At 47.1% G+C, this 25,755-nt stretch overlaps 2 protein-coding genes across 4 annotated transcripts; both read right to left on the reverse strand.

Moving 5' to 3' along the window:
- Positions 1-1,854: 1,854 nt before the first annotated feature.
- LOC120641027 (kinesin-like protein KIN-7E, chloroplastic) lies at positions 1,855-16,553 on the reverse strand. 2 transcript variants are annotated; one of them, XM_039916983.1, is made up of 25 exons: positions 16,020-16,553; positions 15,808-15,905; positions 15,109-15,198; positions 14,349-14,401; positions 14,019-14,084; positions 13,888-13,941; positions 13,502-13,561; positions 13,143-13,221; positions 12,570-12,637; positions 12,196-12,258; positions 11,949-12,053; positions 11,368-11,472; positions 11,085-11,192; positions 10,798-10,944; positions 10,270-10,452; positions 5,544-5,714; positions 5,213-5,449; positions 4,565-4,705; positions 4,350-4,475; positions 4,061-4,111; positions 3,913-3,960; positions 3,607-3,837; positions 2,824-3,507; positions 2,554-2,643; positions 1,855-2,358 (listed from the first exon to the last, which is right to left on the reverse strand). In XM_039916983.1, the coding sequence occupies exons 1-25, from the start codon at positions 16,400-16,402 to the stop codon at positions 2,335-2,337; spliced, it is 3,465 nt and encodes a 1,154-aa protein (XP_039772917.1). In that variant the 5' UTR covers positions 16,403-16,553; the 3' UTR covers positions 1,855-2,334. The 2 variants fall into 2 exon arrangements, with proteins under 2 accessions (XP_039772917.1, XP_039772918.1); XM_039916984.1 differs by having other exon boundaries at positions 1,855-2,355; positions 16,020-16,552.
- A 1,538-nt stretch (positions 16,554-18,091) lies between these two features.
- On the reverse strand, positions 18,092-22,255 carry LOC120641028 (probable L-ascorbate peroxidase 7, chloroplastic). Of its 2 annotated transcripts, none has more exons than XR_005662112.1 (12): positions 21,883-22,255; positions 21,655-21,777; positions 20,578-20,698; positions 20,387-20,487; positions 20,214-20,301; positions 19,859-19,926; positions 19,688-19,774; positions 19,045-19,119; positions 18,887-18,964; positions 18,698-18,802; positions 18,424-18,517; positions 18,092-18,310 (listed from the first exon to the last, which is right to left on the reverse strand). XR_005662112.1 is itself a non-coding variant. In XM_039916985.1 (12 exons), the coding sequence occupies exons 1-11, from the start codon at positions 22,048-22,050 to the stop codon at positions 18,497-18,499; spliced, it is 1,035 nt and encodes a 344-aa protein (XP_039772919.1). In that variant the 5' UTR covers positions 22,051-22,253; the 3' UTR covers positions 18,092-18,310; positions 18,451-18,496. The 2 variants fall into 2 exon arrangements, 1 of the variants encoding a protein (XP_039772919.1); XM_039916985.1 differs by having other exon boundaries at positions 18,451-18,517; positions 21,883-22,253.
- Between the last annotated feature and the right edge of the window lie 3,500 nt (positions 22,256-25,755).

Below are 25,755 nucleotides of genomic sequence, written 5' to 3' on the forward strand. Positions count from 1 at the left end.
GGACTGCCATCATCGAATGCTTGTTTTGTTGATTGCGACCAGGACACTACTTGATTCCCCTCCGTTTAAGGCAATGTTTGGTTCCAAATTTTTTTTAGAAGTCTCTATCACATCAAAAAGAATCTTATTATTTTATAGTATTAAATAAAATTTATTTATAAATATTTTTTGACAGCTGAGTGCTTTTTCAGGAGACGAAACTAATAAGCCTAATTAATTCATAATTTGCTGCAATGATGCTACAGTAATCATTCGCTAATCGTATATTAAGATACATTATTAGATTCATTTCGTAGTTTAGCTCCAGAATTCTACAGTTAGTTTTATAATTAATTTTTATTTAATACTTCTAAATACTAAAAAAGCCTCTGAGACTTTTTTTAAATCCCTATTCCAAAACACCACACTTAAATGACGCTGCTGTTTCATAAACAACTTACAGTTCGTCGACGTAATTTCTTTCGGCTTTGATGTTTTCGATTCGACTGAGTTTGTGCGTAGTAGTATGTACTAAAGTACAAGTGATTTGCTAATCTGTTACTTCGTACCATTTCCCATTTCTAAGACTTGCTTGGTACGAACAAACGCTCTACTAGATACCATCCAAAGTGGTACTGGTACCGGGGTCCTGTACTCCTATGTACCGGTATTGAATTCCCTTCTTCATCATCCCGTCCAGGGGCAGGTAGGTACTCGTACCCTCGTATGAGGACGTTTAGAATGTTGCTCAAAACTTGTTTGTACGGAATAAATAGTTCTTAAACCAGATATGTATGTACTGTGCAATCAGTTTATGAGAGTTTATAGTAAAAGATATCAGTAAGCATATGGACAGCTCATAGAAACTAAATCGTATTAATCTCCCACTCAATCACTCACTACCTCTCTCTCTTCACACTTGCTTACTCAAATAGTCAAATGTGAGGTTCAGCTTACTATCTATTTTGAGAACTAACATTGCGCACGTTGTAACAACCAAAGATCTTTTTTGTATGGAATCCATCTATATGGATTATTGGATCCAAATATAATGGTCTTAGAAAGATGCTCTTTCGAACGTTGTAGGCGGCAATACCACGCGAGTCAGAACGGGCATTATGATGAACTGGAGCTCCCAAGCGCAACCGGGATTCCAAGGGGGCATTATGATGCCCCCTTTTAGCATGTCCGCCCTTCGCGAGTCCAAGACAGAATTATAATCCGCTCAGCCTTTCCTTGTGCTCCTTTTCTTTTTCCTTTGAACGATTTCGACGTGCCTGTTACAACCCCGGATTGATCTGCACTGCACATCACACTGTACCTACACTCGGTCACTCAGCTTCAACTAACCAGATCTCATCCAACCGCTAACGGCGTACAACCAAAAGCCAAGCCACCACGGGACCATGGACGTTCGAAGTCAAAGAGGTTCTTGGTAGGAGGGAGTGTACATGGCAGGTTGACAGAATGACGGCTGCGATACAGGAGCACATGACTACATGAGCAAGGAGATACACACGCGTATAGCACGGAACAGCGCGCAGAGGATGTCCGGTCCGGGCAGTGCCGTCGTCCTCTCCAGCCGCAGGATCGGCCAGGACGGCCTGTGCTGCACTCACCACTTCACCAGGAGCCGAGCCACGGACGGTTTGTTTTAAGGCGGAGATTCGGAGCACGGGAACGCCATCCGCCGCGGTCCCGCAGATGACATGATGCCACGGACATTCGCACTCCGGGTACCACAGCACGCATAAGCCGTAGCATAATAAAATCACAAACCCGTATCTCGCAGGCTCGCAGCGTGGCGAGCCAGCAGCGCCCAAGCCGCGGCCGTGCCGGACCCAAGTCAAACCTCGCACCCGGCACAGCGCCAAGTACACATCAGTCACGGCATCACATAAAGGCAAGGTGCCATATACAGGCTACAGCCGCGTCCTTTCGGGTCTGCTACAGTTTTCAGTGCAGGTACAACAAGAACTCCGCCTTCGGCGTCTTCCCAGCTCCTACCAGTAAATACAATCCTGTACTCCTAGTCCTACTGCTAGTAGCATCTTTGTGATCCAATAAGCTGTACAGGATAAAAGGTATCTGCATGCTAACTAGTAACTAGTAACTAGTGAGCATCAGCGCCTGCAGTCTAGCCACATTTCGCTTCTCTTTTTTTTTTCTGCCGGTTGGACGCAGGCGATCCGTGTCCAAATGCGGGTTAATCAGGTTTGCATCGGTTGTGGCAGCAACGGTGTCCCACTGTTGATGGAAACATTAGAGCGACAGGGGCATGAGAGGACATCAGCAGGAATGCAAGCTGTTGCCTCCATGAGGATTGAGGAAAACGGCGTCTCAGTGAGGCTTTTGCTATAGCGCCTGACTTGCCATCTGCAGAGCACGACAGAGGCGTGTTAAGAAGGGAGAGGGCACTTTCAGACACCAGTTTCAAATGCTAGCACGTAGTATGAAAGACTCAAAGCATGTTGACTAGTAGTATGTTAAAAGAAATCCGAGTTTTGCGTACACGCATGTGCGGGACTGTCGTGTGCGCAGGGGGACTGGGACGTCACAGGTGAAACACCATACCTTTTCTTGGCAGATCCTTGACAGCGCTTCTACATGGAAATTTTGTAGCTCTTCAAGGACTTTAACATCCAAGCCCCTGAGGTCCTCGCCCTGAAAAGAAAAATTCTGTATCAGAAGCATAGAAATAGAAGACGCTGAATTTCAGCACATTCTGTCAAGTGGCTCAAGGCAAGGCAAAGAAAGCTCCCAGAGAGAAATTTTATATCGCAAAAGTAGATTTATCATCTTTCCAGCTGGAAAACTAGTGCAAGATAAAAATATTATAATCACCTTCAATCTGGACACAACGCTTTCCAATTCTTTGCATCGCCTTCTTTCAAAATTGTATGCAGCTCTCGCTTCTTCAATGGTACTGAGGCCATCCCAGCTCCCATTTTCTGAAGATTGCATTTCACTTGCCAGTCTGCCACTATCAGACTTAGATGGGTGGATGCCGTTTTGCTTTGCTTTGAATTCAAAAACATCCTCTTGAGAGCTTTCTTTCTTTATTTTTGAAACAAGAACCCACATACTTGCCAGCTCGGTTTCCAACTCATGCTCATGGCATTTTGCGTCATCAATTATCTTTAGAAGCTCACTCTCTCTTCGATCCTTTTGAGATAGTGTGTCCTCTAATACAGCCTCCCGCTGACAACTAGCAACCAGCTCTTTCTGCAACTCTTCCACTAGAATTCCATTCTCATGATCACACCGTTTTGTGTCATTGTGAATGTTGCTCCTTGAAACTGATGCAATCTGCTCTTTCGCCGCAGCTAAGTCTGCTCTCACCTTTGCATTTTCATAAGAAAGCCTTGTGACTTCTTCCGCCAAATTTTTTAGTTCAACTGCAGCAGCAGATGCCAATTCTTTAGCATAGGACGATTCCTCAGCTAGTTTTTGACTGTGAATTTCCAGTCCATCCTTCTCTTCTGCTAACCTCAGATTTTCTTGCTTCAAACTTTCAATTTCTGAAGCCTGCAGCACCGTTTTAGGTTTCAATTGGCATATCATAAAAGAAGATAAAACAGATGAACTATAAAGGAAGGTGATGACATAGGGGCATATGCTCTTTACCTGCTTGAGCACTTGAGATATTAATCCTGACTCGTTTCCTTCAGTTGTTCTAGAGGACACATTTGCATGGTTTGAGAGTTCATTTGTGTTATCCTTAGTATCAGTGCTTGCTGTTGATGGTTCACTAGACTGCACACTGGCAAAACTATCCTCGCTTTTCGCAGCCTTCAAGCTACTGATTTCTTGCCTCAATTGTGCAACTGTTTCTCGGAGTTCTGCATTTTCTGCTACCTGTTTGAACAAGAAAGCAGAATCAAATTAATCCATTGAACATTAAAAAAATTATGACCTCCACCAGCTGCTCACCTTAGCTTGCAGCTGGTCTTGAAGAATTCTATTATCCGCAGACATGATCTAGAGAAACCACCCAATCCAAAAGAAAAACAGTAATTAGTCCAGCATAAATTTCAACAAAACAAAAGGATAGTAGCTGACAGATTGACTATACACAAACCTCCAGTTCAAATGTCTTCTCGCTCAACTGTGTACTCAACTTTGAAAATGTCTGTGAGAAGATCAGATTATATGAAATACTCAGAACATTGATATGGCATTAAAAAACAAAACATTCTAGCATATGGGACTGGCTCACAGAATAGAAATTAAAACTATTAAATTATTTTCCCCTCAACAATACAAAATAGAACAACAATATGCCCACTGGTAAATGGTAGAAATTTGTAAGTAAATCAAACTAGGATGAAGTTAGATTTCGGCTCGTCATTGCGTAGCCATTTCATGACCTGGGACAACTCTGTCTTATTTGCTGGGTCTTCTGTAGTTTCAAGTGATTGAACCATCCGCTGCTCCAGCACATGTATATGCGACTTCTTTTCAGTGATTTCGTCTTTCAACTTTTCAATTTGCTCCTGCAGAAGAAAATAAAGGGAAAAGACACTTCATAAAAATACACCCAGAAACTGCTCAACTGGTTACAGAAGGACAGTCAGAAAATTACCTGAATTTGCACATCATCAGGGTTGTTGGCTGCTTGCTCTGACAGCCTTTTGAGTGAGCTTGTACAAAGTGCAACTTCCCCAGCCAGCATTTTGACCTGCTCTTGTAGAAGATCTATTTGATCCACAATGGTTGTTCCACTCTACAAATGCAATAAGGCTGTCAGTGTCAATGACTGTAGTGAATACCCACTAAAACAATACACAGTTGGAATAAGATGTGAAAACCAAAGCAACACGATTGGATGTACTATTAGCAAGGAAGGTATGGCCAGGCTGCTCCTGGCCAGAGGAGGTCGCCAGGCGAGGAAAATAAGTACTAGCGAATATTATCAAACTTTCAGAGACTGCATGAAATCAAACATTCAGACTCCATATTTCCATAACTTCAAACTTGAATACACTTAGCAACTTCTTTCACCTACTATAGTTTGATATTACATTATCCTTTGATGGGCAGTGAAGATTCCCCAAGGGTCCTTGTCCTCCAGTAAGCATTAAGCAACACCCAGGGAAGTGCCAGACTTCAATTATAATTAGGGTTTGCACCAGCTAATATTGCTTGTTAGGACAAGGCAATGTATGCACAGGAAGTGCGGAATCAGGGAGAAAAAATGGAAAGAGAGAAGTGTAAACATAGATCAACTCACTGGTAGCGGGTGACGTGCTCTGGACGCCGCACTAAATAAGTCACCAGCTTGAGTCCTTTCAAGAAAAGAATCGGCAAGTGTCGGGTCATCTCCTTTCCTGGTCATTGATTTCCTTCGACCATCCTTCAGGTCAAGCAGCAAGTTTTTTTGTTGTGATGATTTAGAGCAGGAAGGTGAGCCACTAGCACTGCTATCGCCATCCACACTGGATGATAACCCCGATAGTTGGTCAGACTTCTGCATAAGTTAATACATATACAATTATTAATGCATACAATCCATATAGCTAGAATGTCTTTCTTCATGCTATCCATAATCCATTATCCAGTACCTTTAGTTTGAACCAACCAAGCATTCCACGTTTACGATTCCTTTTGTCAAACCTGGCTGACTCATCAGGATTGTTCGCATCAAGTTTCCCTTCAAGCGAAAGCTCTGAATCAAGGCTTATATCATCATCATCTACAAAGTATTCCCGCTTTCGATCTGGCAAATACACAAGCTGCAATTTGAAACAGAATAAGAACAATTGATACCCTGCGCTACACAAAAAAACATACTGTGAATATATTAGCACCACACAGTCAACACCTAGTCACCTACACACAGGATTAACAAGGTTCCCCAAAGCACCGTACTGTTATGGCATATTGCAAGTCCAGTAGCAAATGACTATTCCTTTGCGGAGGGGCAGTATGACGAGAAAATTTTCTCGGGCAGTTATCTTGGTATGGTACATGCTACTAATTGGAAAGAAATACTCAACTAACTAGTGTAGGAAGGATGGATTGAGTATAATGGATTTGATATTGCATTGAGCCTCTCGGCGGTATATATATGAGAGCTGCAAAGACTCAGGGGGCCAAGACAGTACAAGGGATCGTAATTCCAACAAACTCTAATCTAATCATGTGTTGTGATATACTCCAACAACTAGGAGTTATTGATGGAGAGAATAATTGCATGTATTCCTCCAAACCCTAGAAGGGTGGGATATATAGATCCTAAACATGGGCCTCTAGATGGGCCTCTATATATGGGCTCACATATACACCAGCACCCCCCCCCGCAGTCTGAACTACCGGCGCAGCGGTGTTCAAGACCGGACAACGAGAAAGCTAACACACCCCGCAGTCTGAACTACCGGCGCAGCGGTGTTCAAAACTGGACAAAAAAAGAGTACAAAGAGAGTACAAAGGGCAAATACCCCCCGCAGCCACAACTAGCCACCGGCTACGTTGAGGCTGGAGCGAAACTCCGTGAAGATTGAGGAGGGCAATCCTTTGGTGAAGATGTCAGCAAACTGGGAGGTAGTCGGGACATGGAGTACCCGAACATCGCCGATGGCGACTCTGTCGCGCACGAAGTGTAGGTCGATCTCCACATGCTTCGTCCGCTGATGCTGGACGGGGTTGGTGGAGAGATACACGGCGCTGACGTTGTCGCAGTAGATGAGCGTGTTCTTGGCGAGCGGGTTGTGGAGCTCCGCCAAGAGCTGTCGTAGCCAGGACGCCTCCGCCACGCCGTTAGCGACAGCCCGGTACTCCGCCTCAGCACTGGAGCGGGAGACAACCGGCTGCCGCTTGGACGACCAGGAGACCAGGTTGCCGCCCAGGAAGACGTTGTAGCCGGAAGTAGAGCGACGAGTGTCCGGGCAGCCAGCCCAGTCGTGCGGAGCGCCAGCTTGTGAGAAGCGGTGGCGGAGGTGTTAGGGTAACACGCACACCCAAAGACCCGAAGGTGGTCGTAGCGAGGAGGGGTACCGAAGAGAGCGTGGTGTGGAGTGGGAGCAGGAGAAGCAGTGGACGGAAGGCGGTTGAGCAGGTAGGTGGCGGTGTGGAGGCTCTCAGCCCAGAAGCGCGGGGGCAGAGAGGCCTGGATCAGAAGGGTGCGCACGACGTCGTTCGTCGTGCGAATCATCCGCTCAGCCTTGCCGTTCTGGGGAGAGGTATACGGACAAGACATACGCAGCTGAACACCCCGAGAGAGGAAGAAGGAACGGGATGTGGAGTTATCGGACTCCCGCCCGTTGTCACACTGGACGGCCTTAACAGTGAGGCCGAACTGAGTGGACACCCAGGCAAAGAAGTGGAGGGTGGGGAAGGTCTCAGACTTGGCGCGCAAAGGGAAAGTCCAAGAGTAATGAGAAAAATCATCAACAATGACCAGATAATATTTGTAGCCAGACATGCTGAGTACAGAAGATGTCCACAGATCACAGTGAATAAGATCAAAAGCATGCGCAGCATGCGAAGAAGAAGAAAACAGAAGTCTAACATGACGACCTAACTGGCACGCATGACAGAGGTGCTCAGCAAGAGCCCTAGTACATGAAACATCGGTACTATGACTGAGCTTAGCCAAAACGTCACGGCCGGGGTGTCCAAGCCGGCGGTGCCAGGTGGTAGAAGAAGGCGTCACGGCAAAGGCAGTAGACGAAGAAGAAGTCGAAGACGGAGCAGCGGAAGCTGGAAGCCGAAGAGTGTAAAGGGGAACCGGGCTATCACATTTGAGGAGCGGACGCCGGGAAACCGAATCCTTCACAGTAAGACCAGAAGATTCATATTCGATAGAACATGAGTTGTCAGCAGTAAACTGGCAAATGAAAAGAAGGTTGTGAACCATTTGAGGAGCAATAAAAACATTAGGAAGACGAGGAGCAGAACCCACGGCGGTGACAGAAAAACAAGACCCATCACCAACCATGATAGAAGAAGGACAAGAGGGGTGTGGGAGTCGGACGGAAGAGAGGATACCGGCATCAGGAGTGGTGTGGAACGAGGCACCCGAGTCGGCGATCCACTCGGTGCTGACCGACGGCGTCAGTCCCATGGTGTTGAAGGACTGCGCCAGAGCGGCCTGATCCTACCCCCCAGACTAGGTCGGCTGCTGGCTGGGCTGAGCGGGCGGAGTCCAGTACGGCGCGGAGAGGGGAGCAGCACCGGTGAACATGGCCGCCGGCTGGAGCTGAGGACGAGGCCCCCCTCCCGGACCCGGGAACGGCCACATCGAGATGCGCCCTGACCATGGGTTGCTGAAGGATGGCCAGGACGTACCTCCAGGAGCAGGGGCAGAAGCGGGAGTCGGAGTCGGAGCCGGCGCGCCCCGACGGCCCCCACCGGTACCGGTACCCCCAGAAGCAGGGCCACCGGTGCCACCACCCCCCCCCCCCCGCGCCGACGACGTCCACGCCCACCCCCCCACCTCCGGTCTGCCCGGCGGGAGCAGCACCAAGGAGAGGTGGCAGGGGCGGCGGAGGAAGCCGGTGGAGCAGCGACGAGCGCGGTGGAGGTGGACGAGGGCGATCCGGGCGCAAGACCCCTGGTGATCTCCTCGAGGGCGAGGTCGTCCCGGACCTGCGGGAAGGAGGCGAAGGGCCTCTGGAGAGCGATCCAGCTCTTCAGGTGGTCATAGGTGCTGCTCAGGCCCCACAGGACATTGAGCACCAAGACCCGATCGGACACCGGATTCCCGAGGTCGTGAAGAGCATCGGCCATGCCCTTCATTCGCCTCACCAACGGAGAGGTCCTCCTGCATGAAGGTGCGGAAGGTGGCGTCGAGCTGGAAGGCGCGGTACTCAAGCCTCTCGAGCGCCACCCAGGCCTGCCGTGCGGTGCCGCCGTGGGTCCTGACGAGGTCCTGAAGATCCAGGGAGGTAGTCCCGAAGATTCAGGACAGGGCGACGCTGTTGAGGCGCAGCCACGCCACTGCCTGCGCCTCGATCGGCGTGTCGAGGACATGGTCGTTGAGGGCGTAGCGGCGGAGGGCGAGCAGGACCTGGTCCCGCCAATATCCGTAGGAAGAGGACGTCGGGTCGAGGAGGACGGTGACCAGGGCCCTGATGTTCTGGACGCCGGCGGCCTGGAGGTGGAGCTGGGCGATCATGGGGTCGGTCGGGTCGTAACGGGCTCCAGAACCAACAGGCGGGGCCTGGCGAGAGGAAGAGGAGCCGGGCTCGGGGACGATGGGCCGGCCGGAGGAGGCGCGGAGGAAGTGCTCCGCCTCGGCAACCCGGAGTGCGAAGGCGTCGGCCACGGCGCGCTCGCGCTCCCAGGCGAGAGCAGCCACGCGGAGCCGCTCCTGGGCCGCCGAAGCCTCCGACTTGGCGGCGAGGAGGGCCGCGGCGAGAGCGGCGTCGGCCGGCTGCCCGCGGAGGGCGGCGGCGGAGAGCGGCGCATCCGCGGGCGACATCCCGAGCCCGGTCCACGCGGGATCGGGCGCGGCGTCAGCGGCGGGCTGCTTGCCCGCGGCGATGGCGGCACGGTAGGCAGCGGCGGTGGCGGGATCGGCGGCCGCATCCCCTGGAGCAGCACCCGCGGCGGCAGGCAGGGCTAACAGCGGGCCGGGAGGGGCCGGATCGGGCCCCGGCGGCGGCGGATCGGGCACCCCCCCCCCCCCCGCGCGCCCTCCGCGCCTCCTGCGCCTGCGGGCAGGGGCGCCAGCACGACCAGGGCGGCGGCGGCCGGGACGGCAACGCCCCCTACGGTGCTCCCCGCGCCTGCCGCACCCGCGCGCACGCCGGCGGCGGCGGCGGCAGGGCCCAGACGGCCCCAGCCGGCGGCGGCTGCAGGGGCAGACGGGGCGGCGGCCCAGGCGGCGTCCCTCGCGGCGCGCGGAGCAGAGGAAGGGAGGGGAGGGAAGGAAGAGAGGGGAAAGGGGGAGGAGGAGGCCGGCTGCTGCTGCGGGCGGCTGGGAGGGGAGGGAGGAGAGGAAACCTAACCCTAGGCTAATGATACCATGATGGAGATAATAATTGCATGTATTCCTCCAAACCCTAGAAGGGTGGGATATATAGATCGTATACATGTGCCTCTAGATGGGCCTCTATACATGGGCTCACATATACACCAACAGTTATTAAGTTTCAACATGACAAACAGCATACCATAGCATCCACAAAAACAAGGAATAGAAGTGGAACCTATGCGGCTCTTCCACACTTGCATTATATTTCAGTTTCTAGAGCATGCTATTGCTAAATTTCGTCTACTGTCCTGAGTTAGATTAAGAGAAAAAAATGCCCGCAATCAAACAAACAAAACAAAGAGGGCTCAAACCTCATCTTCACCAAACGAATGCCGTCGACGGAGGTTAGTCTTTCCTGAAACATTTGAGGATATCGAACTTTTGGTTGATACCAATATTAATTTTGTTAACCTCTGAATTCTACCCATCAGTGCTGCTTTTGCTTCTTCTTCCTGTTCTAGCCTTGATTGAAGTTTGACTTGCCCAGCTTCAAGCTGTCACACAGATAGATTATAAAGAAATAGATTAACATATCAGTATTGAAATATGACCAACAAATATTGTCCACATGGAACATGTTCATTTACTCTACCAGGATGTTTTTAGGAAAGGCATCAGTTTCATACTCCCTTTGTTTTAAATATATGATGTTTAGAATAAGCTAGCTTATCCTAAACATCAGATATTTAAAAATGGAGGAAGCAGCACATAAGCATGCAAGATAAAAGTGAAAACTACTCATGCAGTGATGTTTCCATTTGCCTGTTCTTATAGTTGTAGAAACAGTTTCCAGAGATCATGTGAGAATATTACACCAAAAGTTTGAATATGAAGCAAACCTGGAGTTTCAGATTAACAAGATCTTCTTGATCCGTAGGGAGAATACACCCATTGCCCATCATACCACGTCTCAATTGCTGTAGCTCTTCTTTCAGGCAGGATATCTCCTTTTGATACTTCTTTATTAAGGACTTCTCGTCTATTATCTGAGAATGAAAATCCATCAACATTAGTAACAAGCACACCACAGTAGACGTTTCCTGTAAAGTTGTTGTCACTATAAAAAAAAAGCAATTGTACAAGCACAGTAGTGCAAAAAAATGGATTAAAGGTTATTGACTGTTACCTTATTTTGAGAAGCTTTTATTTCAACATGCTTGCTCCTGTGAGCAAATTTTAATGTGTTATGTGTCTCCTCACTGTTGCTGGATGCAGGTGTGACTGTGCAAATAAGCTGCAAAAAAGATAAGCATTCAACATAGCAACATAGGCTTCGCTATGCACGCGGTACAACATTTAGATGTGGAAATACTTTCCGCAAATGAAAAGCAAAACATAAAGACAACAAAAAGGCTTTTTAGTGAAGCAAGATAGAAATACACAAACGATTTCCCATAAGAACTACTTACAGATATGCGTCCGTGTCCACTAAGAGAAGACTGAAGTAAGCGCGTGAGCTTTGAGTCTCTATAGGGAATATGAGTGGCCTTACCATCGGTAAGTTTAGCAATTACCTGCAAGATGTTGATGACAGTTTTACCAAGAGAAGAACAACCAAACAAATGAACAAAGAATATGACCATTCTTGCACTATCCCTGCTAAAATAGCATATTTTAGGACTAGCAAGTAGCAAATACATCTAAGTTCTCCAAATTGCAGATTAGGAGCCATATGCTGATCTGTCGCCCAACTAGCTCCGAGAGAGCAGAGGGGAACACCGGTTGGCACAAATATATTAAGGAATATTTCCATTACCACTATTTGAGTTGCACGTTTAATCTATACCACCGGGCTGTCTCAATGACATGTGGAACCAGACCCCACACCATTGACTACTCTGATGGTATAAATGAAAAGTATCCCTCAAGTGACGGTATGAATGAATCTCCCTATGTATAAAACAGTCCACAAAGTTATATACTTATATTTTCTGTATGTATCAATATGTCATAGTAATAAGACAAATAGTTAAAAATATCTGGTACTTACAGTTCCAAGGGTGAGCAAACTCTTGTTTATGTATGAACCTTCTTTGCGTCGTAAACCAGTTGTTTCAGTCTTAGAACTCTCAGACCCAGCAAGGTCAATCAAGTTCTGATCAAAGGATATAAAGAATATCATAAGAGCACTTAGGTGTCCCAAAAATTTTAATCAAGCTCCTGTATTCTAAATGCCAAGAGACACAAATTAATTGTAGGAGAATGAAAATCAGAAGCAGCTGAAGGGGAGGAATTACCAACTGAGACAACTTGACTTCTTCTGCTGCATCACTTTCACCGGAGGGACTACTCTCAATGGTCTGCAGTTGTGTTGACATATAAGTTTAACAAGTCTGCCTGATTTAGCTGTTATAAGTTTATTAGCCTAGTCTTACCGAACAAACTTCTAATGGGGAAAAAACAGTTTGATATCCAATAAAGTACTAGTTAACAGATTTTTCACATATTTAACAAGTATTAGTTGCCGTACATATTATATGGAGTAAATGGCACGAGTCATTAAACTTTGCATGGTGAAGTCAAGTATGCCCATAAATTCATTTTAGTTAACTACCACACTTGAATCTACAATGCTGATTTACTGAACCAAAAAGAGAGCAAGCAGCAATACCAGAGTGAAGATAGTGTGACTCCTACTGCTGACAAGATTGAAGTTGTTTGATCCAACATGTCTGTGCTCTGCAATAAAGCAATGATGTCAGGAGTTCAGAACAGTACAGATTTGATTCCATTGTGTATGAACCAACATTGAAGGAATTGCCCAAACGCAGCTCTCACATACTTGGATGCAGCCATGCAGGCACAAGGCACAAGCATCATGCTTGTTTGAAGCTTATATTAAATAATCCATAGAAGTATGAATTAATGTGTTATGTTTCAAGGGAAACAGCAATTAAATAATCGAGGACAATACAAGAGATGTAATTTAAAATGGAAATACCATGTGGACCCTAATCTGAACACATAAGTACATTAAAAAAGTCAACCCCATGGAAACTAAAATTCCTTGGATGCCCCCTTTCTTATTTATAAAATTGCACGAGTCATGTTTTGAACTTAGATATCTTAGATTTTAATACATTATGGGTGCACATACACCAAATCAATTCACCCAATGGCTTAATCTATCCAAGAAATTTGGGTGGTACAATATAAAGTGTGTCCTCTAGATAGAAACAAATACCTTCTCCAGATGCTATTAGAGAGAGTGCATGTGCAGGTGATAAAACAACCTCTTCTTTAATCCCTTCCACATAAGTTCCCTAAATGATTAGATCAACAGAACAAGGGTATGATAATTTATCAGCTAAGAAGGAAAGACTTATTTTCACACTAATGGAAAAGGTTATCTTTCTCAAAAAGGATAAGAAAAAGGACCCAGCCCACAGACAAAATAAACCAAGAATGAATATGGAATGGAACAATCCATATCAATTAAGGAAAAGAAATCCATGCGGCTTAACTCATTGTTCTGTATAAATTGAATGGGCACGACTGAATAATTACAGAATCAATTTTAATAAAAACCAATACTCCAGGTACCTGTGCATCTTCTCGAATTCTGAGATTCTGTCCTGTTGGATCAAGTAAGTCATTGATAACCTGCAAAGTTATAAAGATAAACCAAGCTTCTGAACAAGTACTGCACAGTTTCATGATTAGTTCTGAATCAGTACATTTCAACAAATTGTGACCACTTTGAACTGGCCTATGTTTCATTACTTGTATGCAGTTCAAGTTGAAGAACAAATCAGAATCCTTTCATATAGATTGCATCGTAATCAAAACTAGCATGGGAATTATGATCAAGTCATAATATATGAGTAGGAAATAAACTGGCATCAAATATCCAATATGGAGATGAAATTGTAATTGGTGGTGTTGCTATGCAGTAGCAAGAAAATTCACAGCTCGAAAAGAGAAGTCACCTCATTGTAAATTTCAAGATACGAAACACGCAGAAGGAACTCTCGTCCAGGTGTCTGATGTCAGCAAAAGATATAACAATGTCATGTTGTCCTTTTTAGTCAAACAGTGTATAGAAAAATGAGGAAATTACATCTTGAATAATGCTGAATACATCCTTCACTGCCAATGGAATGATTCCAGGTGACTTCTGCTCTCCCTGCAACAATAATCCAAATGTACCATGAAAGGAAGTTCAACAATGAAGAGGAGTAAATTCTTCCTGCACAAAATTTGTAGCATGTGAAATTGAAATTGAGTTTCTTTAGCTTGTTATCAACTTATCATAACAAAAGGATGATGAGCAATATATGTACTAAACAATAAAGGAATGCCTTGTGCTGAACAAGCAGGTACAGAAGACCATTGCTAGAGGCATAAAAAATAGTAGACACATAGGCATAACATGAAAGCAGAAACTTACATGCATGGTGTGAGTTTTCCCACTGCTAGTTACACCATATGCAAAGACAGTGCCTGAAAGGAACAGAGAAATTTTAGGGAACTGAATTAGTATCAAAGTACCTATGCTATCTCCATAAGGTTCACTTGTCTTTTAGGCCATTGTTACGGTCTCCAAGACACATATTTAACAACTATTACTCTTTCTAAGTATATGTTTAGAAAAAATGATTTTCCATGTAATGAAGTTATGTACTTTTCAAAGCCGCATAGTCAAAATCTTAAAATGTTGAGCACGGGCATTCTAGGGCGACATGTACTTTGGACCAGAGGTAGCAAGAAAGCATGTGCAACTGCACCAGCAACCAGCAGTGTTTGTGCTTTGGTCCTAATCAAAAGCAGAGGTGGCAATGACAAGAAGAAGCATGCACAATTGCACACCAACAGCCAGATATGCCAAATTTTATGATCAAAGAACAGGTAACACTTCATAGTTCAGAGGATACAAATAAAGTAGGGGCTTTCCCCACCAAAAAAATTGGCTCAATGAGAATGGCCACACACCCTACCAATCTGCATTCTGAAATAGACCTTATTTGCATAGTGCATAACTTGAGTCTGTTGTCTACAGAGCTCTCCTTACATGCCGCTATTGTAGGAACTGGCTACCCAATATTTTGCCCCACTCAAAAGTCTAATAGTCACGTAACAACAATTCCAGTCTCACAACTAATTAAGGTCACATGTATTTCTAGACAAAAGAACTGAAAATGGAAACATACCATTGATTCCTTGCATGGCACCACTTACAACATGCTGAGCGGCAACATCATATACATGCCGAGTCGTAGTAGCAGGGCCAAAAACTTTATCTGCATCAGAGAAAAAATGCAAAGGATTCACAAGGTTCAGTAAACACTAGTGCACTACAAACTTGGTTAATATCTCTGGAACTGCACTGCAAAGCTTATCTCTGACCTAAGGTTCTTTTCCTCGAACATGAGTTTAGATTCAAAATAACAACAGAATTAACCATCCTCTAAAGAAATGACAGAATTAACCACACTGTTCTTAACCATTTAACGAAACTTCTGCTGAAAAGCATGAAGACCTTACCATGCTCTACATTTTGCATACTGCAGCATGCCTGATCAATAAAGTGAGAAATAGTACAAAGCGGAAATATGGCTCTCTTCATTGATTACAACACTGACCCTAGGGAATTGTTTAAGCAGCCTCTCCGCTCTACTGTGACAATGTATCAACATTCATCCCCAGTATACCGCATAAAAGGAATTCAAGCTTCTAGAGCCAATCCATTACCAAACATGCCACAATCACTATCCTTATTCCTCAAGTACCTGGCCGGGCTCAACAGACAATTTTATCCCCTTTTTGGGTAAATAGTAGGTACATTTCCTTTGCAACATCGACTGTTCCACAATGTAGCATCGCACAGCAATGAGCCCAAGAGCACTCACCGAAAGCATAGGCAATGCTGGGGTTGTACTCATTGCGCACCATATTGTCACCGTCCGCGTACCACGCCACCTCGTCCCCCTTGTTCATCTCTCTAGGACTACAGCACAAAATACAAACACGCATTAGACGAACACGCAGCATAAAGCCTACGAAATCGAAAACCCCATCTCCAAACAAGGCATAAAGCAAGCAAACAAGCGTAAAGGCACACCTGAGAGGCCGGAAGCGGACGGTGACCATGATGTTCTCCTTGGCATTGGCCGGGTCCACGAGCGGCGCCCTCCCCGCGGCGCGCGAGGAGACCGACGATGGCGTGGTTGGCCTCGCGGAGGCTGTAGAGGACGGCGTTGCGGGACGGACCGAGGACGACGGGGTGGTGGGGCGCGCGAAGGCGGCGGACGGGGTAGCGGGCCGGCCGCCGGAGGTCGACGACGGGGTGGTGGGCCGCGCGGAGGCGGTAGAGGAGGGGGTGGACGGGCGGCCACCCGAAGAGGCCCTCGCCGGCGGAGGAGGCGCCGCCGCTGCCGCCGGCGGTGCCGAGCGGCGGGATCGGAATGGGGAGATACTGGAGCGCGTCGACCTCGACGACGACATTGCCGCGGCGCGGCGGTGGAAACTGGAGCGGAGCCGGGATTGGGGCGGGGGACTAGGGTTTTGGGGGGGGAGAGGAGGCGAGCACGAGCTCGTGGGGATGGAGACGGAGAAGGGAGCTCGTGGTATTGCTTTGGAGGGTCGTCGTCGTCTTCCTCCGAGGCGCCCCCGGGTGCCGCATTATGGACCACCGGAGGTGAGATCACCGCGGCGGCCTCCTGAAGAAGTCGATGGCTATGGCTCGTTAAGCAACTGTTTGGATGTGATTGTGATGATTTAGCATAACTAAGATACTTAATTCATATATCATCCGAAATTGACTAAAGCTTCAGTCAACCGTCATTCTCTGGCTTTGTGGGTTTTCCGTTCATGTTAAACTTAGGGTAGAACTTAGTGAGTGATGTCAACATGGCAAGAAAGCTAGAATGTTGTGAGCTGAGGACAATTTATGTTGAAGAATATTATTTCAAAAAAGAAAAACTAATGTTAGAAGAGCTAAGATAGGAACATACCTGAACCCAATGATTGTTGTTCAATGGTTGAGTGGGAAATCATGGGTACCACTAAAGATGAGATGATAAAAGCAAGATAAGAGTAGATGGCACAAGATAAATAGAGCAAAAAAAAAGAGGTAAAAGGAAGGAAGATGATACGAGTAGAAAAAAGGATGAGCAGTTCAGCACCATCGGGTTAGAAGGAAATGGCCCTTACTTAAAAAATGGGTGAAACACAAGCGACTGGAATTTAGTACATCTCGTCATCCTGTCCTACAATTTGAATTTAGAGCTACCCGGCCCCAATTCAACTTTTTTTTGAAGTGAGTCATGTATTTGATGAACGTAGAATGATATAACAAGATATAGAAAGCAAGCACATGAAACACGAAAAGGACAAGTATATATGGATAAATATTTAGTGTTAGGATTAAGATTTCACTCTAGCCCTAAGTATGTTCAAGACCATACGATGCACTTGTAGTCTTTACTCAGATAGTATGCTTTAACTAAGTATGTTTGTTTGAAAGATACAAAAGTATACTAGTACCGACGGTGCACCGCAAAAAGTTAGGAGAAAAGCGGTTCGGTCGTTTGGGCGGGAAGCGACGGTAATTGCCGCTAGGATCACCGGTGACGTGACCGGACACGAACCTGCGGTCACTTTGAAGTTTGTAATTTGGCTACCGGTCGCGCTTGCGCCACAGAGCGCGCCGTTGGTGCCCGGCACGTGGCGTGCACGTGACGCTGATCAGAGTTAATGCTGGGCTCGTCGCCGTGGCCCATCAGCAGCATCTACTAGCACTCCGTATGTCTCCGCTACGCTGCTGTCCTAAATGATGTCTCAAGTGGTGGGCGCCCACCAGCCAGTCGGTCCAACCGGGCGATCCAAAATTCCAAATCCAGGTCGCGGCCCGAGTTGGTGGACCGGGTCCGTCCGTGGCCAAATGGCCCATCCACTGCTTTAAAAGATTCTCTCTCCTGCCTGTGACGACAAATCCAAGAGCATGGACAGATGAAAAATTACTCCTGGCTGTGTTGGGCTGGGAAGCACTCGGCAGATGCACCAGACGTAGGGTCCAGAAAGTTTTTAAGTGCTGCGGATCTGGCTGTTATCTGTAACCCCGTGCAAGAGGAATAGAGGAATCATGCTGCTACTTGCTGGTAGAAAAATTGACAGTACATGCAAAGCAGCATGTGCAAGAGAAATGGAACATCAGATCAGATAGCTCCATCTGGAGGATCACACAATGGCTCTGAAATTCATGACGTGTCTGTTTTATTCCATTTATTCGCAAGCTCGCTTCCGAAGTCGGGATAAATAGAAAGAGCCAATCTTCAATTATAAAAAAGCTGGGGACGGATCCATCTTGTACGATGAGCAATAAATCGTATGTGTTTCTCTTTGTCTTTGATCCTGCAAGGGGCAGTAGCCGAGTTATTTTTATTATCTTTAGTAGATGTCTAAATGAACTGCTTGGTCCTTCATTTTGCCAAAGAGCCATAGAGAACCTAGTCAAGCGACTTTACATATTTGAAGGCAGGAGGAATAGACACCTTTTGTACGAGAGTATTTGCCTGCTTTGCGGGGCTAGGTGCAGCACTAATCATCCAGAGAGATTCCCTGCAGGATCAATTTGAGTGAAGGACGATAAGAATGGTCAGCATGTTGGGGAAAAAACAAATCAGCAACATTTTTGATGGAAGAAGCTAGTCGCCTGCCAAATACGAAGCACCAACTGAAACTTGCTATTTAAAGAAACTGCAAATGACAAGGCAGCCTCGTAGGAAAACTGACACTGACCTGTGGAGGATTGAACTTTGCACCCAGATTGCTCAGTTTAGCATGAGCCTCAGCGTAGTCTTTAAAGAATGCATCTTGGTCCGCTGCATATTTCTCTGCATAGACCTGTTTGTGTTGTGGATTCTCAGACAGTAAGTTCAATGATTATCGTAGGATACCAACATCATAAAGATGAGCATCAAAGATCACCTTGAATGCTGGGTCCTCAAATAAAGCAGCATCTGTAGGTAGGACCAGAAGATCCTGATCTCTTTTCTCTTTAATCTCCTGAAATATTGCTACCAGATCAGATATGATAAACTCAGATTAAATTTTGCAGTATGTAATATGTGGCAAAAGACGCATACCTTGAAGTAACTGTTATCAAATTTCAACCACTCAGCTGTCCATGACTGCCCACCAGGTGCACCAGGACCATTTTTCTGCATGAGTTGGACATGGTAGGTGAATTCAAGATTGGTCCAGCGAAATTTATTCACACACACAATGCAGCATGTTCGACTTCATATGTCCAGATAATACCAATGGTTTTGAGAGGATTTTATATATAAATCTAAGTGAGCAATTATATCCTTTGAATATAATAGAATGGTAAGATGGGGAAAAATGCCAAGAGACAACACATGGCGTGCATAGCTTAGTCAGTACATAGAAACAGAACAAAAAAGATTTAGATCCTTTAAATAACAGTCAGATGAAAAAGGCCAAGAAACAATACATGACGCGAATAGCTTAGTCAATGCATAATCATCGAATAAAAGCATTACAGAGATATTGAGGACAAATCTAAGAGCTGTGCAGGCACAATATGACAATATACCAAAGCATTGAGAAATTGCAATGTCTCTCTTACAGAAAAGTTATAAAATACAATTCAATCATTAATCAGAACAGAGTGGACGGAACAAATCATGCTCAAAATAGAATTCCTGAAGAAATGATAACTGATGTTCCTGCTTTGCACCTCACACAAAGAAGATAAGAACATACGGTATATTTTGTCTCTGGTTTTCCCCAGCCACTCCGTTCAGGCCTGGACCTTCCAAGTGTATGTGCTCCAGACAAGACAACAATGTCCTACACAGGATTCAAATTCCAAAAAGTTCAACAAAGGCAACAAGAAGTACATACTGAAACGGCTACGTGTCTTCATCTGCACACCTTGTCATCAAGGCCCATTCTGTAGAATACCTCCCTCAAGTGGTCAGCAGGTGAACTTGGGCCAGCATCTGTAAAGCACAAGATAAAGGGGAATTGAAGAGGCATCAGAACAATGGAATTGGGTAACATGCAGGTGCATCTATTCCCATCTACACAAAAACAGTGTTGACATCAATGCAGCAATGGAGGTATACCCTTGATTTCTGGAAATAAAAAATATACTTATTTGATATTCTCAGCAGATAAGAGAAGTCTAGAGAAGTATCCTTTGTATCTAACTCTTCCCTACAAACTAAGAAAGGTCATTGGTACTAGATGCAGAACACTGCAAAGTCCAGTGACGAGATCTACTAACCAGGAAGCTTCCCCTCAGGTGGGCACTGCTCAGGTCCTGTAACATCAACCCGTCCATATTTCATTGGAATCTTTGGGCCACCAGCTTCCTGGAGTGAGATTGACTAGGATTAACATGGCAGTAATATATTAAAAGTAAAATGGCTAGATACTTCACTGAGGGAAAGGTCAGACCTCAATTGCTGTAGCACTTGCCAACTGAAATAAATCCGCATAAGTAATGCCCGGGTACTTGTCCTTAATTGGTTGGATAAGCTTTAGAGCATTTATCAGGCCTTTGAGAATTTCAATAAAAACATTTAGTCATCCACAGTACACTTTAGAAGAATAAAGCAATGATACTGGGGGCAGTCTAGTAAAAGTACCAGCATTGGCTCCATGTTTCAGTTCAACATCAAATCTTAAGCTTCCATTAGCTCCACCTCGTTGTGGCCACTCCTCAATATTCTTGTCATATGTACCAGAATCATGCCATCCCAGGCGGACCTTCCCAATCAAATAAACAACAATCAACCATCTTGCATAAATGAAAGAAGCCCTAAGGTAACCCAATTACATACACATTTTTCTTAAAAAAGATACTAGAGGACGGAAAATTGAATTGCATTTGGTAGGCAAATAGAATATGCACGATTTCATGCAACAACACTTAACTGGAAAAACAACAGTCCTGTGATACCTTCAACCTCTAAAACATAAGACAAAAAATCACATGACCATTCAAAGGTAAAATACATGAGCAGCATAACTAACAAATAGAATCTGACATGATCCTGAAGCGTATATTGGATAATGCCTTCATCTACATAGTATCATTAGTCACTACTACATCATGAGTTTGAATTGAAAAATTCTGTTTGGATTACTTAATACCATCTCATGAGTAATCAAACTTTTCTAGCATACCACTCACTTTTTTTACATTCATACTGGTTGACTTTATCTTACATAGTACCATTTTATAACAAACAAACAACTCATGTCGAACTTACTTTTACCTGCCTATATGGGCTAATCTTCGTGCATCATAAAAAGACACATATTAGGCTCAGCCACAGGAGGCAACTCCAGCATATGCTCATTGGTGTCAAGTGGCAGTGTGGCATCAATGACTTGTTGCAAAAACTAAGTAAATCTCTAAGCATAATCAAGAAACAACACCTAAAAATGGGAAACAAACCCATGTTCTAGTAGGATTGACCGATAACATTTTTTTCTGGATCCACCCCTGCTCAAGAGTGCTGCAGAGGCACATATGAATGGATCGGACGCCACTAACAAAGTTAGTATGATATCACAGCTACTAGGATCATAAGTCAATGCCTCACATCTTCTAATGTTGCAATGCGATGTCACATCCCAAATCTCGCACAATACACAACGATGGTGACCAAATGGAGTGTCTCAGCAAGTAAGCGCTTGACAAAGGTGACCGTACGCACCAGGACGGGGTGGCAATGAGTCGTCCCGAGAAGCTCCCTGATGCCCTCGCGGGCGGCCTTCAGCTGCGTTGCGTCGGACGCCGCCGTCGCAGCCGCCGCCGAGCACCTCACCGCCCTCGCCTTCTGCGACCACACACGGAAACACGAGTCAGCTGCCGCACCATTTCGATCCGCGTCTCAAGCCGCCCCTGAGCACCCTGAACCCAGCAGAGGCGGGCGGGTACGGACCTGCGGGAGCCGGGAGGGCGCGGCGCGGAGGGCGACGCCCGCGCGAGCTGGCGAGGCCGACGGGTTCGGGAAAAAGGCGCGGCTGGCCCGCGCCGCGCGGCGGGCGGACGGGGCGGCGGCCGAGGCTCGGAGGGTGGCCGCGGTGGCGGCGGCGAGGCGCTCGGCCATGGCGGGCTGGGGCGACTAGGGGTTGGTGGGTTGGTGATGTGGGGGGGAGCAGCGCGGCGGCCCTTGGAACGAGGAGGAGCTGCGGGCTCCGAGAGAAAAGCAGCCGGTCGATTCCACCACGGCGCGGCGCCTCTCGCCTGGGTTTCGAGGGGTTTTGTGGGGGGTTGATGCGGGAGGCGTGCCCTGGGCTTCGGGGGCTCGGGGTCAAGGGCAACGGCGGGTCGGCGGCCGCGGGAGTGGGGAGGTTTGGTTGGTGGTCCGGAGGCGCGCCATTTGTTTATCCCGCGGCGCCAATGGGCGCCTGGCGCGGCGCCAGTCTCAGGACTCCGGCGGAGACTTCCGCGGTGTTTGGTGGCGACTGGTGCGTCGCCGCGCGGGGGCGGCGTGGTGTTTTCTGCTGGTTTTGGAGGGCCGGTTGGCGGTTGCGGTTCTGGTCATCTGGCGCCGTGTCAGGTTTCTCCACGGCTCCTCGGAGCCGCCAAGCAACGACGGGGCCTACGACTGTTCGTCCTTTTGCTTCTACGTGTCCGTTGCAAGGGCTTCGGAATGATGGCAGATGGGTTTCTCTCTGAATATTATCTGCAGAGGCTGATGCGAGATGCACGCATTGATTTGGAAAGGATTATGTTAAGTTGGGTTTATTCGCAGAACGGTTAATGCTAGGATCAGGATGTCCGATATGCAGATAAAATTGGACGCTCGGACTCATGCCGCAACAGACAAGTACAGATGTTGTAACTATTGTTTCTTTACGTTGCGTAGTGGATGTTGCATGAAACATGATATTAATGTTGCAGAGGAAATTTTCCATCCTCAATTCTGATATCGGAGTCATTGTATGCATAGTTTTTTTATGTTGCAAGAGTTGATTTCTGATGTTACAACTATTATTTATCAATATTGCCACGAATCACCTTATAAAAAAAATCCGATCGGACGTCCAGGCGCTAGTAGTGCCATTTGCCGAACATAACTGATATCTCACGAGCCAAACTATGACTAAGGGGTGTTTATGAGAGCTCTACTCCAACTTTTCAAACTCCACTCCACGAAGTCCCTGCCAAATATGTCCAGCTCCAACAACTCCAAATCAGAAAACTCAAAAAAAAAAGAGTTGGGGCCAACTCCATATTTTTCAAGGAGGTCCACAAGGGATGCTCCGAAAACACCTGTTATAGACACTCTCATGGAGTTAGGGTAAAATTACCCACCATTACCACTCTTTACACAATTTAAGGGGATCCTATCACTATCAACAAATTTGTTCCAACCTAGAATAATAAGCTCATGAGCTTGGTCTTACTTAACCCTTTTTTTCTCCCTACACCGCCCCCTTCTCCCATCGCCGCCCAAACCCTATGCCGGCCCTCCAGGGGACGTTGTGTGACATCCCAAAAATCTAACAAAATTAAATCACGCGCCAAAATATTTTTTCCAAAAACTTTTCATCATTGAGCTCAAAATCCGCCTAAAACCCTGAACCCTAATTCCCGGAATCTTTCTCTATTCCAAACGTCCGATCTCCAACACCCCCGACCCCTTTTCCCTGTGGCCTCGTTAGCGTGCACACGCGACCGCTGAGCGCGGCCGGCCGGCCCCGCGGTCGACGCCGCGATCAGCGCGGCGCGAATCTCCCTCCCTCTCTCTCTTCTCTCTCTCTTCCCCTTTCTCTTTTTCCTTTTTCCCTTTTCTTTTCCATTTTCCCTTTTCTCTTTCCATTTTCTTTTCTTTTCTCCATTTTTTCTTTTTCCCTCTCCCTCCTCCCTCCTCCTCTCTCCTTCCTCTGCTCCCGAACGCCGCCCGGCCCGCACCGTCCGGCCCCCGGCTCTCCGAGCCCCGCCGCTCCCCACGCGCAGCCCGGCCTGGCTCCTCCTCCCCTCTCCCGCGTTGGTGTGTCATCTCACCTAACTCCACTATCGTGCAAACCACTCGACCGTTGAATGGGCAACGACTTAGCATAAACCCTACTAGTTAGTCTGATAGCCATCAGGAGAGCTGAGAGCAACGGGTGATCAAGGAGAAGGGATTAGCTCTGTGTGACTTATGCCCCGGTTAAAACCTCTGTGATAGGTCAATGACCCCTTGGTGCATCCCGTGATGGCTAGTCAGGTCTAGCTATGGTGGGTAATGGCTTTGTTGGGATCTGCACTGACACTAAGGTGATGGAGTTGCGGTACCCCGCTTGTGGGTAAAGTTGCACACCTCTGCAGAGTTAAAACCTATTCGAATAGCCGTGTCCACGGTACTGGGCGAGTTACGGTGTGGTCACGCAACTAGTATTTATTCTGGGATGGGATAGCGTGAGTTGTTTTGGAAATGTGTCCGGCAGTTGTGCCGTGTGCTACGGCGGATGAGGAGTCCAGTAGCAGCTTAAAACTTGGATCCTATGTGGATCAACTTTGTGTTACTCGGTACAAGAAACTGGTTTTGGAAATGCTTGTTTTCAAATGAACCCATGCATAAAATCTAGCTTTCCGCAAAAGTAAACCTTAACCTTATCTTTGAATTATCCTGTGCATTATATTCTGTTATCCCCCCTCCGTGGGTGTGGTTGGACTTGCTGAGTACGTTTGTACTCACCCCATCCTTATTTTTACAGAAGAAGATCCAGACTTCGTTCCGGACGACTCGTTCCGGACGACTCGTTCCGGACGACTCGTTCCGGACGACGCTGAGTAGGGGTACCGTTCTGCACCCAGCCTTGCCTGTGGATTAGGGTCACCCGCAGGAGATACCGCATGGCGCAAGACTCTGATGACCCCCTTTTTATAGTTAATATCATTGTGTGGGTGTGAGTTGTTATCCTCGCGATAGTGGCGCTTCTCTGCCCATTACCGCGTAGAGTTGTACGGTAATGAACCATCTGATGAAATAAATGTGTCATCAGCCTCCTAAAACTGATGTTGGTATCACATTTAAGTCTTTTCTTATGAGGGGACGGTTCACGTTGGCAGCGGCCTCCTCTCTCATGGATATTGTATCTCCAAGATGATGTTCTCCCTTCTAGAGTTCTAGTATAGGTATTGTGGCTTGATTTCTTGTATATCCCCTTCAAATTTTCTTCTTCTCCCTCACAATTTCTCCAAATCCTTGACAGAAGCCTCCGCTCCTTCGTTGGGGCGGACCCTTTCATCCCGCCAGCGCTGGCCGGCTCTCCGCCGCCTGTTCCTGCACTGCGCAGGGCCGACACCCTGTTGTCGCTTCCTCCTCCTGTTGCACCACGCGGGCTTGGCGCTCCGCCACCTCCACCTGCACCGCGTGGGACCGGCGCTTCGCTTCCTTCGCCTGCACCTCACGGGTCCAGCGCTTCGTTGTCTTCGCCTCCTCCTCTCGCGTTGCACAGGACGGGCGCCCCCCAGCCTCCGCCTTGTGCGCGGAGTGAGCTGGCGCTCCTCACGTCACTGACACTGCTGACTCGAGTGGGTCCAGTTCTCTTCTGCATGCCACCGACGCGCGGGGCGGGCGCTCCTCGTGCCGCAGACGCAGTCAACTCACATGAGTCGTCGCTCCACCAACCGCTCGAGGGGGCAGCTAGGGTTAGGGGGGTATTTAATTTATTGCCATCTTCTCAAATGGCGCTGCTTCGATTGCCATCCTTAAAATGGCTTCCATATTTTTGCCATCGTGAAACCGAGTTCTCAACATAATTGCCATTTTTGCTGATGTGGTGCTCCACGTCGCCGTGTCAGCGTGACCTCCATACCC

Source organism: Panicum virgatum, chromosome 7K (assembly GCF_016808335.1).
Source record: "Panicum virgatum strain AP13 chromosome 7K, P.virgatum_v5, whole genome shotgun sequence".
In the NCBI taxonomy this organism is placed as follows: domain Eukaryota; kingdom Viridiplantae; phylum Streptophyta; class Magnoliopsida; order Poales; family Poaceae; genus Panicum; species Panicum virgatum.

Excerpts from the sequence above, each read along its gene's own strand:
- LOC120641027 (XM_039916983.1), bottom strand. The coding sequence starts at position 16,402 with ATGTCGTCGTCGAGGTCGACGCGCTCCAGTATCTCCCCATTCCGATCC. Across the intron at positions 13,222-13,501 it reads GAATTCGAGAAGATGCACAG|GGAACTTATGTGGAAGGGAT; the intron begins GTACCTGGAGTA and ends CTAATCATTTAG. Across the intron at positions 12,259-12,569 it reads GTCACACTATCTTCACTCTG|ACCATTGAGAGTAGTCCCTC; the intron begins GTATTGCTGCTT and ends ACACAACTGCAG.
- LOC120641028 (XM_039916985.1), bottom strand. The coding sequence starts at position 22,050 with ATGGCCGAGCGCCTCGCCGCCGCCACCGCGGCCACCCTCCGAGCCTCG. Across the intron at positions 19,775-19,858 it reads GAATGGGCCTTGATGACAAG|GACATTGTTGTCTTGTCTGG; the intron begins GTGTGCAGATGA and ends AATCCTGTGTAG. Across the intron at positions 18,965-19,044 it reads TTGATAACAGTTACTTCAAG|GAGATTAAAGAGAAAAGAGA; the intron begins GTATGCGTCTTT and ends GCAATATTTCAG.